The 17551-nt window shown below is 50.5% G+C and overlaps 3 protein-coding genes across 5 annotated transcripts; 2 read left to right on the plus strand and 1 right to left on the minus strand.

The window, feature by feature from the left end:
* Positions 1-448: 448 nt before the first annotated feature.
* Positions 449-5502, minus strand: chpf2 (chondroitin polymerizing factor 2). The gene is made up of 4 exons (XM_037279988.1): positions 4474-5502; positions 3066-3630; positions 2774-2956; positions 449-2693 (listed from the first exon to the last, which is right to left on the minus strand). The coding sequence occupies exons 1-4, from the start codon at positions 4761-4763 to the stop codon at positions 1440-1442; spliced, it is 2292 nt and encodes a 763-aa protein (XP_037135883.1). The 5' UTR covers positions 4764-5502; the 3' UTR covers positions 449-1439.
* A 26-nt stretch (positions 5503-5528) lies between these two features.
* Positions 5529-9824, plus strand: LOC119139385 (ATP-binding cassette sub-family F member 2). Its single transcript, XM_037279990.1, has 16 exons — positions 5529-5675; positions 6380-6533; positions 6599-6811; positions 6892-7074; positions 7137-7308; positions 7474-7569; positions 7642-7744; positions 7833-7928; positions 8008-8127; positions 8239-8328; positions 8414-8524; positions 8780-8842; positions 8918-9046; positions 9115-9318; positions 9399-9519; positions 9596-9824. Exons 2-15 carry the CDS (start codon positions 6395-6397, stop codon positions 9516-9518), a joined length of 1839 nt encoding a protein of 612 aa, XP_037135885.1. The 5' UTR covers positions 5529-5675; positions 6380-6394; the 3' UTR covers position 9519; positions 9596-9824.
* Positions 9825-10840: 1016 nt separating this feature from the next.
* Positions 10841-17539, plus strand: ezh2 (enhancer of zeste 2 polycomb repressive complex 2 subunit). Of its 3 annotated transcripts, none has more exons than XM_037279889.1 (19): positions 10841-11183; positions 11682-11856; positions 11959-12087; positions 12386-12505; positions 12657-12777; positions 12841-12996; positions 13059-13164; positions 13346-13509; positions 13649-13746; positions 13827-14049; positions 14126-14292; positions 14380-14515; positions 14583-14708; positions 14789-14967; positions 15044-15139; positions 15201-15282; positions 15371-15451; positions 15863-15947; positions 16051-17539. In XM_037279889.1, exons 2-19 carry the CDS (start codon positions 11740-11742, stop codon positions 16109-16111), a joined length of 2247 nt encoding a protein of 748 aa, XP_037135784.1. In that variant the 5' UTR covers positions 10841-11183; positions 11682-11739; the 3' UTR covers positions 16112-17539. The 3 variants fall into 3 exon arrangements, with proteins under 3 accessions (XP_037135784.1, XP_037135783.1, XP_037135785.1); XM_037279888.1 differs by having other exon boundaries at positions 11733-11856; XM_037279890.1 differs by lacking the exons at positions 10841-11183; positions 11682-11856 and having other exon boundaries at positions 12020-12134.
* Positions 17540-17551: the final 12 nt, after the last annotated feature.

Below are 17551 nucleotides of genomic sequence, written 5' to 3' on the forward strand. Positions count from 1 at the left end.
ATGGATACTACTTATGTTAGTCTAAAGAATCTTGAAAATATTTACAATAATAATGCATAATGGACAACATTTTGTCTTAAAAATCTCAAAAGAATCAACTGTTTTAATCAAAAAATACCATCTTTACTCTTGTCAAAATACAACTTTATTCTCCATAGATAAACAAAATCCCACTTTATTCTGCTGGTGTCATAATTTCAGTGTGGCCCTCACGTTGTAAAAATAAAAAAGCCTCCTGTAAGTTTTTTTTTTTGTTGCCAAAAATAATCTAATGAGCTACCAGCAAAACAGTCTAGCTGTATTTTTCTTACTTAGATCAGAATTATAATAACAAAAACAACACATTACCTTTAGTTGTCTTGTAGGTTTTTTTTCCCTAGTAGTCATACAGCTGATGATTAGCGCCCCCGCGTGGGGAGGAGAAGACTCAGCGGCTCCTGGCAGAAAGTTTTCAAACGTGTCCGCTCGCTCCGTGCATGTTTTTTTTTTCTCAAGCGAGCAAGGCAGCTTTTCACTTGTGTTGAACACTTAAAAAAATGTCCTGACAGAAAAAGGAGCAAAAGGGACAACAACTGTGACCTTGTGTGATGGACTGGATGTAAATAAATAAGCGCTTGCCAAAGTTTGTAAAAACCACAATGCGCCTTCAGTATCCTTTTGTTTGCGTTTGTCTTATTTGAATGGATTCAATAATGATATTTATATTAATAATAATGAATCATTTACAATCTGCCAAAGGACGCACGGGTGACATTTCCTCGAAAGGCAAGCAGGAATCCAGGCAGCGTGTCACCGGCACAAGCTTTGCTTTGTGCTGAGGTTGCGGGACCACTTTCTAGGGGCAGCGCAAAAAAAAAAAAAAAACAAGAGCCAACTTTCACACAGCTTGCAGTCAAGTGAGCCTTTCACCTAGCAAAGAACAAGAACATTTAGTCGAGGAGCACAGGAACACACTTTACTTCAAGCTGCTAACATCATTGGAGTGACATGTTTATGTTCCGAATTTGACATCAAAATCAAATTTGACGAGCCTTCATTTTCAAATGAAGCCACAAATGCAAAACTGTTCAAGTATTTCATTCATTGTCTTTCTACAAAAATGGAACAAGCAACAAAATGCTTTACTTGTCATTTAAATAATAGAATCTGGAGTGTGAAATTGGAACTTTTTAAAGAACAAATTTAGTTTCTCTAAACAAACCAGGTAATAACAGCACAGGTGCTGAATTTCAAAGTATAGATGACAAATTTGACCAAATTTGCCTTCAAAGTTTGAAATGGTTAAAAAAAAAAAGTTCTTCAACACTTAAATATAGGGAGTGCCATTGTGGAAACAAGTAAGCACAACAAAGTAGGGTAATCGCACTCTTTCTTTGGGCTTGACAAGATAGGAGGTTAACGGTGTCGTCGCCATAGCAATGGAGCGTGAAGGTGACAGTCTAGGTGCTGTTGGCCTGCTCGTGCTGGAAGAGCGCAGCGGCGAGGTGTGAGCGGGAGCCCAGTCCCTCCAGGTTGCTGAGCACGCACCTGTGGTAGATGTCCTCGCTCAAGCGTGGGTTGCACTGGCGTGCCGCGTACTTCTGCACCAGCGCCGGTTCCACGGCCCGGAAGACGTGCAGGCCCGAGTAGCGCACAAAGACGTCGTACACGTCCATGCTCTCCAGCAGCTCCTCGTTGTCCAGCGCCTCGGCCGCCATCTTGGCCCGCGTGCTCATGTAGTCGGAGTTGTAGAAGCAGGCCTCGTCGAAGACGCGTCGGTCGAAGCGGCCGTCCCGGAGTGGGTCGGCGGAGGCGACGGACGGCCGCGGCGCCACGGCCGGGCTGAACTCCTGGAAGTGCACGGGGAAGAAGACCTGCCAGCTGCTGATGGCGTTCATGCGGCAGCGGTTGAGGAAGTCGCCGTTGACCTCTGTCCACACGCTGGCCAGGAAGAAGAGCGTGTCCACCGGGTGCTTCTTGGAGATGACGTCCATCAGCTTGACCTGCGACGGCACCTCGGTCTTGACGCTGATCCACGGGATCTTGACGTCGCGGTAGCGCTTCTCGGTCTGGCCCACGGCCGCCTTGGCGCCAGCGAAGACGTCCTCGCGGCTGACGCGCTGCGCCTCGAAGGGGTCGTAGACAAAGAGCACGGTGAGGAGCGCATTGTCACGGGTGTCCAGCGCGTTGGCGGCGTAGGTGTCCAGGAAGGCGGCCACCTGCCGACTCTCCTGCGCCGTGACGGGCAGGATCAGCTGCACCCGCGTGGCCTCTGTCACGTAGGGCATGGGGATGATCTCCACAGCGCTGAGCGGGCGCAGCAGCTGCACCCGCTTGGCAATGACCCGGCTGCGGCCCTTCTGAGTGTACGCCTCCAGCGCCAGGTCCAGCACATACTCCATGCCGCGGGTGGGGTCGAAGCGGCGGTAGCCGTTGAGAAGGCGGCGCTTGAGGAAGCGCAGCCGCGGCTGGTAGCGGGCGTTGAGCCGCTCCAGCGCCGCCTCCAGCACCCCAGCCACGTCGGCGCGGTCGGCGCCACGCAGCTCGCACTTGGGCGCGCCGTCGGCGCAGGCGTGGATGTGCTCCTCACTGAAGTAGTCCCAGTTGAGCACCTCGAAGCGCGTGCGGGGCTTGAATGGCGCGTTGATGCCCACCGGCCAGGTGGCGCCCGCCGCGCCCTCTGGCGTCAACTCGCTCAGGTTGCTGATCTGCGTCTAAGTAGATAGAGAGCGACAAAATCCACACATCGTCGAGACCCATTTGATAGTTTTGGAGATGAAATGGGTGTGCTAACCTGCAGCTCCTGGATCTGCGCGTAGGTCCCGTCCAGCTCGATTTGGCTGAAGCGCTTGTGCAGTCGGTACATGAGGTTGGGCTCCGACACGGGATGCACGGTGAAGGCGAGCTTGAACCCAGGGCTGTCCTCGCGCTCCGGATCTGCGTTCTTGCCCAGCTCGAAGTAGCGGTAGGTCATCTCCTACAGGGACAAGCGAAGAAGTTAGAACCTTCCCGTGACAGGAGTAGCAGCCTTGCCTCGTCCAATGAAGTCTGTTTCTGTTGACAGCAGGAGGTTGGCGAACGATCACCTGGTGGACCTCCGAGCAGCTGAGTCCCAGGTAGTCAATGATGCAGCGGCCCAGCCACTCGTCGGGCCTGACGCTGAGGATATCGTTGCGGCAGGCGTCCAAGTGCGGTTGCAAGCGCGCCAGCAGGCTGCGCGACAGTAGGTAGCCGTAGCCGCCGTGGCAGTAGCGTGCCTTCTCCTCGCCGCCGATGAACTCCTCGGCGCGGCCTATGTACAGGTCCTGGCCGGCGCTCAGGTGGCCCACCAGCCCCATCAGCCGCTCCGCCTGCATGTAGGTGTCGTCCTGGGCCAGCAGGAACCAGTCGTAGTCGGCGCCGTGCTGCCGGTGCAAGTGGCGCACCGTCTCGTACATGAGCCAGACGGGCCGGTCGTCACCGTGCGCCACCACCGCCATGCCGTGCGGCGCCTTGGCGCTGCGCAGGCCCGTGAAGAAGAAGGTGCGCGGAAAGTGGTGCGCCACTGTGCGGTTCACTGCCACCGCCAGCGTGTTGAGGGTGGCGCGCGACGTCAGCACGGCCACCAGGAGGCGCTCGCGGATGCCCAGCTCCGTGTGGATGTAACGAGTTCTGCGAAAGCCAAGAAACAATCGCACTCAAGACTTTTTTTTCCCAACGTTGTTTAGGACGATAACGCTTGGAGACAGCAAGTCATTGTTTAGGTCACAGGTGTCAAACTCAAGGCCCGGGGGCCAGATACGGCCCACCATATCATTTTATGTGGCCCGCGAAGACAAATTGTGCATCAAATTCGTGTCATTACTAGAATTGCAAATTGTCTTCACTTTTAATAATTTCTTTTTTTTTTTTTAAATATTTGTCCAGTTTTTACTCGTCTGATTTGAAAACGAGTTATTTGTCAGTTTGTTTTGGAGCTTTTACTGTATATAATATGAGGTGCTCATACATTTATTTGGGTTGACAGTCATTTTTTTAAAATCTTTTTATTCTATTTATTTTTTTATTTTCATGCACTGATCGGTTGGCACTTTTTAAATTTCGTTGTACATGTGTGACAATGACAATAAAGATATATTCTATTCTATTCTATTCTATAATGGCCCTCCGAAAGAAGCTATGACTACAATGCGGCCCGCGAAAAAAACCGACTTTGACACCCCTGGTTTAGGTGCTACTCCTCAACCAACTTAATATGCATGTTGAAACGCAACAATTTCAAATTAACCAACAACTTTTTGAACTTTAAATTGTTGGAAATCTTTCAACAGGAAATTCTCCCAGGATGCCTGCAGCACGCAAGAACGTGACAACTGGGATGTGAACCACAACTCTCAAAAATTGTGAGGCGGATGTCATAACATGCCAGTGCTCTTAAAGTGACGTAATCTCACAAGTTTGACGTCATGTGATGCCAGAGCCCAGCTGCTGGTGTCAAAAAGAACATGTGCCTACCTCAGGACTTTCTTGTGCTGCTGGTTGGGGTCCTTGTGATAGGGGACAATGCGCGGCTGGAAGTCGTCCTCGCCGCCTTCCCCTGCTCTTGCATCGTCCCTTGCATCCCTCTGAGCGTTGCCCCTACCCAGGTAAAGCTTCCCACCGTTGGCCAACTCTTTCCCGCAGCCGTCCTCCGCGTCCCCCTGCGTCCACGACACCATCAGCAGGCTCAGGGTGCACCCCAGAGACACCCCGAGGATCAGGGGTAAAGCGGGCCGGAACACGGCCAAGAAGGACGAAATTCGCATTTTTTTTTCTCTTCGTCTTCGTCGTCTTGTTTGGTTCAGCGGAGAAAAAATCGTAGTCACACCACGTAATCTAAATGACGTGAGATACAATGGAGCCAGTGAGCTCCAACACTCGCTCCATTGGGCCAAGGTTCCACGTATCCTTTGCAACTTAATTTGGCCCAGCAAAAAAAAAAAAAAAAAAAACCAATTAGGATTTAAGACGATCAACACTGACGCGCATCCGTGCCACAGTCGCCGTTTATAACACTCATACAAGCGGTAATAAGCGATAACCACTACTCATCTTAATTTGTCGTTATCTGTCATCATCTACCGTCGACATTTCACACCAAAATAGTTCTACAAATATACGCCACATAAGCAACGTTTCGGCCCAGAAAGTCACGGACGTCACAGGCTAGCGGGCTAGCAGCATCGCTAACTGTCCAACCAAAGACTCTCGTTTGTTTCCTTGCTAAATTAATGAATATCCCATCGTAGCGTGGCGGTAAGCGGCGTCAAACGGCATCATCGATGTTTCGTTCGCACTTTTCAGTTCCTCATTTTTTTTTGCTGCCACGCTCAAGACTTCCAGCCACTTCTTCTGTGCTCCTCTTCATCTCTGCATCGTCGCTCACTTGCCGGCTTGGCCAGCCACGGAACGTCGTTGTATAGAAGTATCATCTATGCAAATTATACAGTATGAATATAATTTATAAATATATATATTGCAGACACAATTATTATTTAACGTTGATTTTTTTTTTTTTTTCTTTGCTGCAGCCCCGCGAGAAAGGGGCGGAAACGTTGAGTGGGCGCCGCCCTTTTGACCATATTTGGTGTGTCTGGCGGTCCGTGTAGCGGCTTCTTCCAGCCGGCAAAGTGGACACGCGAAGTCGGTGTGCTCAGCCCACGAAAACGTAAAGAAAGGTAAGAAAACACACTCGGCATCCGCCACGCAACCGCTGCCGACATTACGAACAGAAAACTGGCTTCTTAGGCAAACGAGGGGATCGCAAAGCGCTGAATTGGTTTCATTTGGAGCCGGTTCGCTGGGCCTTGCGTCATTACGCTGCTTCAGGCCTTTCTATGGCGGCGAGCCTTAACTTAGATTCGGGGACAACACTAAAAGGGTCAAGAGTTCTTTCCTTATCGGATTTCCAATGTAACGACATCAGCTCTGTTGCCCAAAGTTAAGCCCCTTCGAGTAATGTCGCCTCTGTTGTGGCGCCGGTAAGCATGAGCAGCGTGATGCTAAGCTAACCGGCTACACGGGCTAGCATTGGGAGAACAACGTGCCAGCAGGTGGGACATGGACTCGGCGTACGGTTTTTTTTTGTTTGTTTTTTGACGGAAGGCTCAGCCCTCTCCTTTCAATTACCAACATAGTGACAGGCTTGCGTTGTTTAGAGGCTTAAATCCTCCTGACGAGGTGGTGACGTTCCCTTGACAACAAAAATTCCAAAGGTGAACTGATTTACACGAGAGCCGCATTATCACGCAAATCATTTCGAGACGTTTCCAATCATTTAAGTATTATTGTACCCCAGAATATAATTTAAAAAGTTATCAACGCAAAGACAATAGTGGTCAAGATAGTTGAGCTGTCTTTGATATGTTGTTTTGCGGCGCAGCAAAATAGCACAGCCATGCCTTCGGATTTAGCCAAAAAGAAGGCGGCGAAGAAGAAGGAGGCCGCCAAGGCTCGGCAGCGCACCAAGAAACCTGACGAGATAAACGGCGAAGGCGAGCAAGTGGATGACCAACCCAACGGTGCCGTCGGTAATGGTAAGAAAGTCGTGGGCAGACCGTTGCCAAATATGTTGAAAGGTGCTGACGGTCATGTGGCACAGGCATGGACGCTTTGACCAAAGAGCTGGACGAGTTTGAGCTGGCCAAGACAGAGGCGCGTGCCGTGACGGGCGTGCTGGCCTCGCACCCAAATAGTACCGACGTGCACATCAGCAGCCTGTCGCTCACCTTCCACGGCCAGGAGCTGCTGGCGGACACCAGCCTGGAGCTCAACTCGGGCCGGCGCTACGGCCTCATCGGTCTCAATGGCACAGGTGAGCAGCGAGGCGGCCGCGCTATCTCCCTCGCTGAAGGCTAGCATTAAACCCCGCTTCTTCCGCAATTTGTCCTCTAGGGAAGTCCATGCTGCTGTCGGCCATCGGCCATCGGGAGATCCCCATTCCAGAGCACATCGATATCTACCACTTGACCAGGGAGATGGCTCCCAGCGAGAAGACGGCGCTGCATTGCGTCATGGAAGTGGACGAGCAGAGGATCATGCTGGAGAAGGAGGCAGAGCGGCTGGCGCACCAAGACTGTACGCGGAGGGTGGCAGCTGCCTCACCTCGACTTCCTTTTTACTCGTGTGTCTTCCCTCAGCTGAGTGCGAGAAGTTGATGGAGCTGTACGAGCGTCTGGAGGAGCTGGACGCCGACAAGGCGGAGGTGCGAGCCTCGCGGATCCTCCACGGTTTGGGCTTCAGTGCTGCCATGCAGCAGAAGAAACTGAAGGACTTCAGTGGAGGCTGGAGGATGCGCGTCGCCCTTGCCAGGTCAACAACGCGCAGCACTTCCAAAGCACTGCTGATCGGAAACCCCGCGAGAATTCATAACTGAAATTGCGATAATTGAAATTATGCAAGTCCTCCTGCATGTTCTGCCTCCTTACAATGAAGCGCAAGTACTCAAGGCCTGTCTCCGTTTTGTGCATGCCACAGAGCCCTCTTCATCAAACCTTTCATGTTGCTGCTGGACGAGCCCACCAACCACTTGGACCTGGACGCCTGCGTGTGGTTGGAGGAGGAGCTCAAATCGTAAGTTGCGCTTCGTAAGGCGGCACGCTGGCGTCGGCGCCGTCAAACTGACGCCCTGTCCGCCTCCGTCAGCTTCAAACGCATCCTGGTGCTCATCTCACACTCGCAAGACTTCCTGAACGGCGTGTGCACCAACATCATCCACCTGCATCAGAGGAAACTAAAGTACTACACGGTGAGCCAGCCGCACAGCCTGAGGAAACCTGCATGCATTTTGCATGTCCCCGAAAAGTGGTGTCACGTGCAAACATGAATTGCCGCAGGGTAACTATGACCAGTACGTGAAGACTAGAGAGGAGCTGGAGGAGAACCAGATGAAGCGCTTCAACTGGGAGCAAGACCAGATTACTCACATGAAGGTAAACTGAGCTTGCTGCTCATCAGCTTTTTGTTAGTTTGTTTTTTCCCCCTTGAATGAATCGAGTCCCTCTCCCTCAGAACTACATCGCCCGGTTCGGTCACGGCTCGGCCAAGCTGGCCCGACAGGCGCAGAGCAAAGAGAAGACGCTGCAGAAGATGGTGGCCTCGGGCCTGACTGAAAAAGTTGTCAATGACAAGGTAACACGAGTTGATTTGCGTCTGCTGACTTTGGATTGGACACATTGGAGTCGAATCTTCCACAGTGGCAGTTTGGAATAAATGTGCATTCCATTTTCACATTATTTGCAGACGCTGTCATTTTATTTTCCTCCCTGTGGGAAGATCCCTCCTCCTGTTATCATGGTTCAGAACGTGAGCTTCAAGTACAGTGACAACACGGTGAGGATGCACTTGGAGCTACCCTAACCGCCGCCCTCTTGTACGGCCGCTCTCATACGCTGGTTGTTTTCCGCCGCCCCTGCAGCCGCACATATACAAGAACTTGGAGTTCGGTATCGACTTGGACACCCGCGTGGCGCTTGTGGGGCCCAACGGTGCCGGCAAGTCCACTCTGCTCAAGCTGCTCATGGGAGAGGTCAGCCTCACCCTTCACATATTCGCTTACCCGACGCCTTTTAAAAATCAATATCAACACAACCAAAACATTTGACTACATTACTTTGTGTTCCTGGAAATGTATTGGTGAATATATCAAATATGAATTGTCTTTAAATTGATGTTTAAACATAATTGTTGAACACTTGACCAAAAAGAGAAGTTAGGATCTAGAATATGTCATACTAATAATAAGAATAATGCATTGGGTTCTTCCAAATTAATTTCTTTGCAGCTGCTACCCACAGACGGCATGATCCGCAAACATTCTCACGTCAAGATTGGCAGGTATCACCAGGTAGGAAGAAGGTGGCAAAGCCTGTTTGTGTGTTTGGGGCAGGGGTGATCTTTTGTGTTTTTGCAATTTCGGTAGCACCTGACTGAGCAACTGGAACTGGACCTGTCGCCCTTGGAATACATGATGAAGTGTTTCCCCGAGATCAAGGAGAAGGAGGAGATGAGGAAGATCATCGGCCGCTATGGGCTGACGGGGAAGCAGCAGGTGCGACTCTGGCCAGGGGCGATGTTCCGGCCTTGCGGCGCACAGGCTGACCTCAAATCTCCCCTCAGGTGAGCCCCATCCGCAACCTGTCGGACGGGCAGAAGTGCCGCGTGTGCTTCGCCTGGCTGGCCTGGCAGAACCCGCACATGCTCTTCCTGGACGAGCCCACCAACCACCTGGACATCGAGACCATCGACGCGCTGGCTGAGGCCATCAATGACTATGATGGCGGCGTTATGCTCGTCAGCCACGACTTCAGGCTCATCCAGCAGGTGCGTGCTCCGCCGCCAGTCCGTCTTTTAAAAACTTTCTACTCATGCATTATATATTATATTGTTCTTGCTTGTTGCAGGTGGCCCAGGAAATCTGGGTGTGTGAGAAGCAGACCATCACCAAGTGGAAGCGCGACATCCTGGCGTACAAGGAACACTTGAAAACCAAGATCGAAAAGCAGCAAGCGCATGACATTTAACGTGAGCCGCTCCTTCTGTCGCCATTTTTGCTCGCCGCCTTTCCGTGCTCTTGACCGCCGCCGCTCCTTCTTCGCAGGCTGCATCCCGACTGGCCGAGTCACACACAGCGCGTTCCCGTGTGCTGTCGTCTTTGTGACTTTTTAATTTTTTCCCTGCCACCACCGAATGTTCCGTTCAGCAGCTTTTGTCATATTTAAAAGGTGACTTTTTCTTTCATTGTAAAAGCAGACATTCTATCTTATTTAACAATGTAATGCAATAAAGGTCCATCTGAATAAACACAACGTGGAGAAAACAAAACCGTATTCTGGCTTGCGTTATTTTTAACTAAATCGGTGGTTCTTAACCGGGGGTGCGAGAATGCTTCCTAGGGGGTGCGAGGATACCCTGGGGGAAATTTACCATTTTTCGGGGATAATGGTGGGGTAACCGAAAAAAGTGAAAAATTCAGTAAATCAAGAAGTCATTGTGTTAATTGGCATTAGGGATAATGCTAATTAAACCTTATAGCTGTAAAGTAAACCAATTATTATAATAATTATTTAGGGTTAGGGGTGCGAGAACTGGTTGGTGAATTGAATGGGGTGCGAACAAGGAAAAAGGTTAAGAACCACTGAACTAAATAAAGGATCAGGATAACTGCCTCCAGATCTATCAACCAAATTATTCATTTTCTTTTGAACCGACAGCTACAATTATGAAGTCATTTTTTTGGGGTGTTAAACTAAGATTATTGATCAGTTTTAATTGAAAGAGCGATTGACGCAAAGACTAAATGTGTTGCTGGGTGCGATTTGAAAACGGGAGCAGTTTGTACATTTCCTGCGCACCTGAACGCAACATTGTAACAGCCAATAGATGTCATCTGGGGTGGGGTTAGACGAACTTGGCGACCCTCATGTGATCACTAATCAAATCGTTTGACGGGATGCAATCGAAGGTAACAACCCAAACAATATTATCAAATGTCAAATGTCCTCTTAATAAAACAATTATGTCATTTAACAAAGATTACAACTTGAAAAGATTTATCGCTGGAACTTGAGTCCGACAAATGACAGATGCCACCGACGGCGAATCGTTGTTTTTTAAAGTTTGTCATTGCAACGAGCTTTTGTTACTTTATATTTTTCGGGTGTTTGGGTTTGTCTTGGAGGGAACAATGGGAAGCCGTTCACATGTTCCCCGCCGCAGGCCCCCCAGACTGTCGTGAGCTGAGCTCCTATTGGCTCACATCCTGCTAGAAACGTCCAATCGTGTTACGTGATATTCGAATCAGTGAATGTCGACGGCTCCGATTGGCACAAGCGTTTGGCGCCTCTTGAATCCGCCGCTGCTGTTGCGAGAACAGAAAGATGTCAATGGTCCGCGCAGAGGTAACGAACGGCGACGCTTGACAGCCGGATTGGATTGTCGAGTAGAAACTGTAAAGCGCATTGTCAAATCAAATATAGGGCGACAGACGGCGCACTGTTATGAAAACAGGTCACTAGTCCCGCCGAAGTGAAAGCCGCGTTCTTCTTCCGCCTCTTCCTCGGATAACTTCGCTAGCCGCCGAGCTAGCGCGCTGCTAGCAGCTGCTCGGCACACAAAGAAACCAGAAAGGACGACTTGGTCGCCGATTTACGGCGCGCTCTTGAATGAAGACGGTGCCCAGCTTACAGGCAAGTCCGAGGCTCTCCATTCGGACGCCCGTCTGACCTTTCGACTGGAGCGTTTTTTTTGTTTTGTTTTTATGTCTTGGGGAACTTGACAAGAGCTAGCTAGCCAGCCCAGCCGGGTGTCGTGCCAGCGAAGTGAGCTTTTTCTGCCCACTCAAGAGTGGTTGCCGTTCTTCTCAATTGTCAAAACTTGACAAACTTCTTTCTTGGGATAGTCGGTCATTATTGTGCATAACATTGCCAACAACCTGTTCGTGGCAGATCAAGATATATGGATTAATTTATCATCATCTCGATATGTGCAAATTAAATCGTTTTCATATATTTGTTTGCCATCTTTTTAGTGTAACTGCTGCATAAAGCTTTATGCATATAAAGCTGAATTGCTGCATCCAAACATCTGTTAATTGACTTCCTGATCCTAACATGCACTTCTGAACCTTTGTTCTGTGGAATCCGATTGCGGCCGTCTAGTCATTGCATACCTTTCTTTCACACCAGCTGACAAACAAAAAGCCTGTTTGTGACTCTCCACCCTGCATCCACCCGCAGCGTGATCATGGTGCTGACTGGCAAGCGTTCTGAGAAAGGACCCGCCCGCTGGAAGAGGAGAGTCAAGTCTGAGTACATGAGGCTGCGCCAGCTCAAGCGCTTCAGGCGGGCTGACGAGGTCAAGGTGCGTGTGCCTCGTCGTCCGCCCCTCAAATCTCATCTCCTGACTGGCAGCGTAGTGTCCGTTCATCCACGCCCACCCATGTTCTGCTCGAATCTTTTTCAGAGCATGTTCAACAGCAACCGCCAGAAGATCCTGGCGCGCACTGACATCTTAAACCAGGAGTGGAAGACCCAGTGTATCCAGCCCGTCCACATCATGACGTCTGTCGGCTCGCTCAGAGGCACACGAGAGGTCAGCGGCTCGCCAGAGACCAGTTACAGTACCAATGTTGGAACGAGGTCTCGAACTGACCGTTATCTTTAATCATCCATTCCTTTTTAAGTAGATGATTTCCATGCCTATCTCCAAAAACAGGACATCATTTTAAGTTGGCAGTGCAGTAAATACACAAACTTGCTCTGGTTCAATTACTGTTTTCATCCCATGGGAAAGATCATTCAGATGTTTAATAGTGACGCCTTTCAGAGGACGTTGTGACATCTAGCTGAGTCTGGTCCTAAAGTGTTGCTTTCTCGTTGCTGGTGTGCAGTGCACAGTGGACAGCAGCTTCTCAGAGTTCCCCCGCCAGGTCATCCCCCTGAAGACCCTCAATGCCGTGGCCTCCATCCCTGTCATGTACTCGTGGTCGCCACTGCAGCAGAACTTCATGGTCAGCAAACTGCATCCTCGTCTCTCTTTGACAGTTCTCTCAAAAATGTTTGGGCTATGCGTAGGGATGTCCTGGTCACATTTTGAAGCCAGTTTTCCAAGCACTCGCTCTTCCAATGGTTTTGAAAAAAAAAGTGTCTGTTGGCTGTCAGGTGGAGGATGAGACGGTGCTATATAACATTCCCTACATGGGGGACGAGATACTGGACCAGGACGGCACCTTCATTGAGGAGCTTATCAAGAACTACGACGGAAAAGTCCACGGAGACAGAGGTGGGCACACTGGTGCTCCGTGCGGGAAGTGGAAAGCTTGACAGGTGTTTGTGGGCTTTGCAGAGTGCGGCTTCATCAATGACGAGATCTTTGTGGAGTTGGTCAGCTCATTGGCTCAGTACAGCGACAACGAGGAGGACGAGGAGGAAGAGCACGACTTCAAGATGGAGAAGATGGACGCCACCTGCGAGCACCCGGACCACGCGCACACCAATGAGGGTGAATGGCTCACGCGCAAGGTAGCGCACTAGAAAATCGTCCTAACTGCGCGTGTGCTTCAGGCCGAGCCGACGACATTGGCAGCAAGAAGTTTCCGTCGGACAAGATCTTTGAAGCCATCTCCGCCATGTTCCCCGACAAAGGTTCCACAGAAGAGCTGAAAGAGAAGTATGAACATTGGAAACTGGTGCACAATAATTCATTGTAGACAAAATATTCAGTCTTAAGGATGCAAGAGCCCCTCGTAAATTCTTCAGTGTTAATTTACTCGATGCTAAAACCAAGTTCATCAAGCAATTCTGAGAACAGGGTTTTGAAGGACTCCCATCACGTTGCTATTGCGTGTCAGGTACAAGGAGTTAACGCAGCAGCAGCTTCCCGGCGCGTTGCCTCCCGAATGCACGCCCAACATCGATGGTCCCAACGCTCGCTCGGTGCAACGCGAGCAGAGCCTGCACTCGTTCCACACGCTCTTCTGCAGACGCTGCTTCAAGTACGACTGCTTCCTTCATCGTGAGTGTCCGTCCACCCGCCCGCCTTCCGCTCCCTAAGTCCTCACCAGAGCTCTTCTCAAGTCTAGTTGAGGCATAAATACTTGAGTCAGGTTGAGAGCAGTGCAAAATGGACTTAAGTGCGCTTTGGCCTCCTCCAGCGTTCCACGCCACACCCAACACGTACAAACGCAAGAATCTGGAGAACCTGGAGGACAACAAGCCTTGCGGCGCGGACTGTTACATGCACCTGCTGCAGGTGAGCGCATCGACCAACAAGGCCCTCTGGCAATTTTTTTAGTTTAGCCCCCCCCCCACTCACCGGAGGCCGCGTTTCAGGACGGCGTGGCAAGCGAGTACGCCAGCGGACTGGGTGCGGCGGAGCGCGCCAAGACGCCTTCCAAGCGCACGACTGGGCGTCGCCGCGGACGTCTGGCCAACAGCCGGCCCGGGACGCCCACCGCCCTCTCCTCGGAGACCAAAGACACGGACAGCGAACGCGAGGGCGGCAAAGACGACGACGACGACGACAAGAAGGACGACAACAGCGGCAGCAGCTCGGGTCACATTAAATATCTCACGTAGCGCGTGAAGGAGCCTTTTGCACGATTGGTGCCAGCCTGCTGTGTGCGTTGCAGAGGGCAACTCTCGCTGTCAGACACCCGTCAAGCTCAAGCTCCACCTTCCCGCTGAGTCGCTGGAGTGGAGCGGCGCCGACGCATCGCTCTTCCGGGTACTCATCGGCACCTACTACGACAACTACTGCGCCATCGCCAGACTCATCGGAACCAAGACGTGTCGCCAGGTGAGCGCCGCACGCTCGTTGGAAGGGAAGCCCTTCGGACGGTCGACTCCTGGCGTCCACTTTTGTTGACAGCGGACGTTTTGTCAGGTATACGAGTTCCGGGTGAAAGAGTCGAGTAATATCGCGCGCGCTCCCGCCGAAGATGAGGACACTCCCCCTAGGAAGAAGAAGCGCAAGCATCGACTTTGGGCCACGCACTGTAGGAAAATCCAGCTCAAGAAAGGTCAGCGTTCAGCCCCGTGCCAAAATCGCCGAGTGATGAGCTCATTGTCTGGCCCCGACCCCCGCAGACGGTTCGTCCAATCACGTGTACAACTACCAGCCGTGCGACCACCCCAGACAACCCTGCGACTCGTCTTGTCCGTGCGTCACCGCCCAGAACTTCTGTGAGAAATTCTGCCAGTGCAGCTCAGAGTGTAAGAACAACAAAGTCGCGTGAGCATGACACGTTGGCTGCGTCACTCGGTGACCGTGGCGTTCCCGGATGCCTTTGCAGGCCAGAACCGATTCCCGGGTTGCCGGTGCAAAGCTCAGTGTAACACCAAGCAGTGTCCGTGCTACCTGGCCGTCAGGGAGTGCGATCCCGACCTTTGCCTCACCTGCGGCGCCGCCGAGCACTGGGACAGCAAGAACGTCTCTTGCAAGAACTGCTCCATCCAGAGGGGCGCCAAGAAGGTGAGCCGCACCGGGTTCAAGCTTTTATCATTCCCGATTGTGTGTTCTTAGCGTGCATGTCCTCCTTCCCATCCAGCACCTCCTGCTGGCGCCGTCCGACGTGGCGGGTTGGGGCATCTTCATCAAGGAGCCAGTCCAGAAGAACGAGTTCATCTCGGAGTACTGCGGCGAGGTAGGAACGCCCGTCTGAGCGGTTGTGCGAAAATGCTAACATGCTAGCACATGCTTTTCAGATCATCTCCCAGGATGAAGCGGACCGCAGAGGCAAAGTGTATGACAAATACATGTGCAGCTTCCTCTTCAACCTCAACAACGGTAAGAAAGTCACGTGACGCACGGGGATCCGTCCTCGCCTTTGGCTGACGGCGGCAGTCTGTTCTTTTTCCTTGTGCTCCCACATCAGACTTTGTTGTTGACGCCACCCGCAAAGGCAACAAGATTCGATTCGCCAACCACTCCGTCAACCCAAACTGCTACGCCAAAGGTCAGAACGCACCTCGCACACACGCACGCCCATCATGCGGCAACACGCTGAGTCATTACCGGGGATGCCAAATGATGAGAAATGGGTCGTTTCAAATTGATCGATACACTGACATCTTATAGACGTTTAAACAAATCGACAACTGTTTTGATAATTGATTAATTCTAAAGAGACCTCAAATTGTCCAAATCACCTGATTCAAGCCTCTGAGCTGAGCTTTTAATTCGGATAACAATGGTCCACGTTTTTGTCCATCGCAATCATCCGAGTAGTCGCCCATCCCAACACGTGGACCCCAACAAAGCCCCATGACATCAGTCCAAACTCATCCCAACGGATCAGTTCCAAGTCATCGTAGCCGAGTGTCCGACACGTCATTCACGTGTGTTACCACATTGCTCGTGTCCTCAGTCATGATGGTGAACGGCGACCACAGGATCGGCATCTTCGCCAAGCGCGCCATTCAGACCGGGGAGGAGCTCTTCTTTGACTACAGGTGTGACGACCCAAATGACGCCAATGTGAAATTTGCTAAAACGCAATACTGATTTTATTTGTTTATTTCAGCTAGTGAAGGATTGTTGCATTTGGTCTTTCAGGTACAGCCAAGCGGACGCTCTCAAGTACGTCGGCATTGAGCGCGAGATGGAGATCGCCTGAGACACACACACAGACGGCAACACGCGCACGCACACACCAACTATCATCAGGATGACCGTCAGCTTGTCTGAAAAACATTTCAGGAAGATTTGTAGCGCCTTTTTGTTCTGTTAAAGGTGCGGGGGGGGGCGACATTCGTTTTCTCAAACTTTCAGGGACCAAAGTTGGCACCGTCAGGCTCGAGTTGTTGTGGCGCACGGCACTCGAAGCGTTTAATGGTGTCGTCCAACACCTCAGCAACATTTTACCTTTTTAGCATTGTGGCGTCTAGCCAGAAAATACATTTCTTGACAGTGAACTCTAGTGGCGTCGAGTGAGCGACAAAACTCTGGCAAACAAACTTGAGTTTTTAATTTAAAAATGAAAGTTAAGAATTTTTTAACCCAATGAAAACCAAATGACCTGAATGCAGTTTTCAGCATTTAATCCATATCCTTAATAAGGAGGCTAAATGTATGTCACACATGCCTATTAGTTGAACCGAGCTGCTAATAGTACAGTGCAGTAGTTTACCCGATGACGCCATGAGGCCTTTTTTTTTAAAAAAGGTATGGCTAGAAGCTCGTTTAAAAAAAAAAAAAAAAAAAATGCTAACCTAACTTATGTGGTGCATCATTCTCCAATGCCTTTCTGCCGATTGTATGGCGAACGTCCTTATTTATTGGAGATCAGTCCATGACTTGCCAGCAACTTCTGCTTGGACTGCTCCCCAACACTTTTTGTTGCTTTTGTCCCGCAGGTCATAATGATCCATTCGGATTTTGCGCTCAACTTCCGTTTTGTGTCAGCGTTGAAATTACGTATGTCCCCAAAGTGACAGTCATCCATCAAAACTACTTTGCAGATTCACGTAGTCAATGTCCCTCGCAAGCGGTCTGTCAAGCGTATGACAGCCACTCGGACTGCGGTTACACTGCAAAAAATCCCATGTTGACTTGGACCTTGAACACAGCGTTGTCAATCCTCATTAGCTGCTTGTCCAATAGTTGACATTTTTCCCCCCAATACTCCAAATTAAGTCACTGCCACTGAATCTGAACCGCGTTTGACACCATTGTTTTTGTTGTGTTTTTGGACACGAGTGTGGTGCTAGAACGATGTGACCCTGACCTGCTGCCTGATCTGCTTCCTGCATAATAACGCGACTGAACAGTCCACCTTCAGGGCCACTCACAACTTTTTCCTGGCATTCTTTCTTAAGATATAAGTGTTTGTGACATCAATATCCTGGGGTAATGTCACATGTTTACAAATCAAAGTTGCTGTTTGTCCGTGTCTGCGGTCAACAAGGAGAGCCAATCAACAGCAAGCCCACAGGGTTCATATTCCATTCTTTCATTTTCCCACCCAGTGTCGGTAAGCTGCTGACTTTGTTTACGTGAATTTTGTTTTTATGGCTGAACAATAAACTTTCCCAAAGTGCTTATTTGCCTTACTGTA

The sequence above is a fragment of the Syngnathus acus genome, chromosome 20 (assembly GCF_901709675.1).
Source record: "Syngnathus acus chromosome 20, fSynAcu1.2, whole genome shotgun sequence".
Classification (NCBI taxonomy): domain Eukaryota; kingdom Metazoa; phylum Chordata; class Actinopteri; order Syngnathiformes; family Syngnathidae; genus Syngnathus; species Syngnathus acus.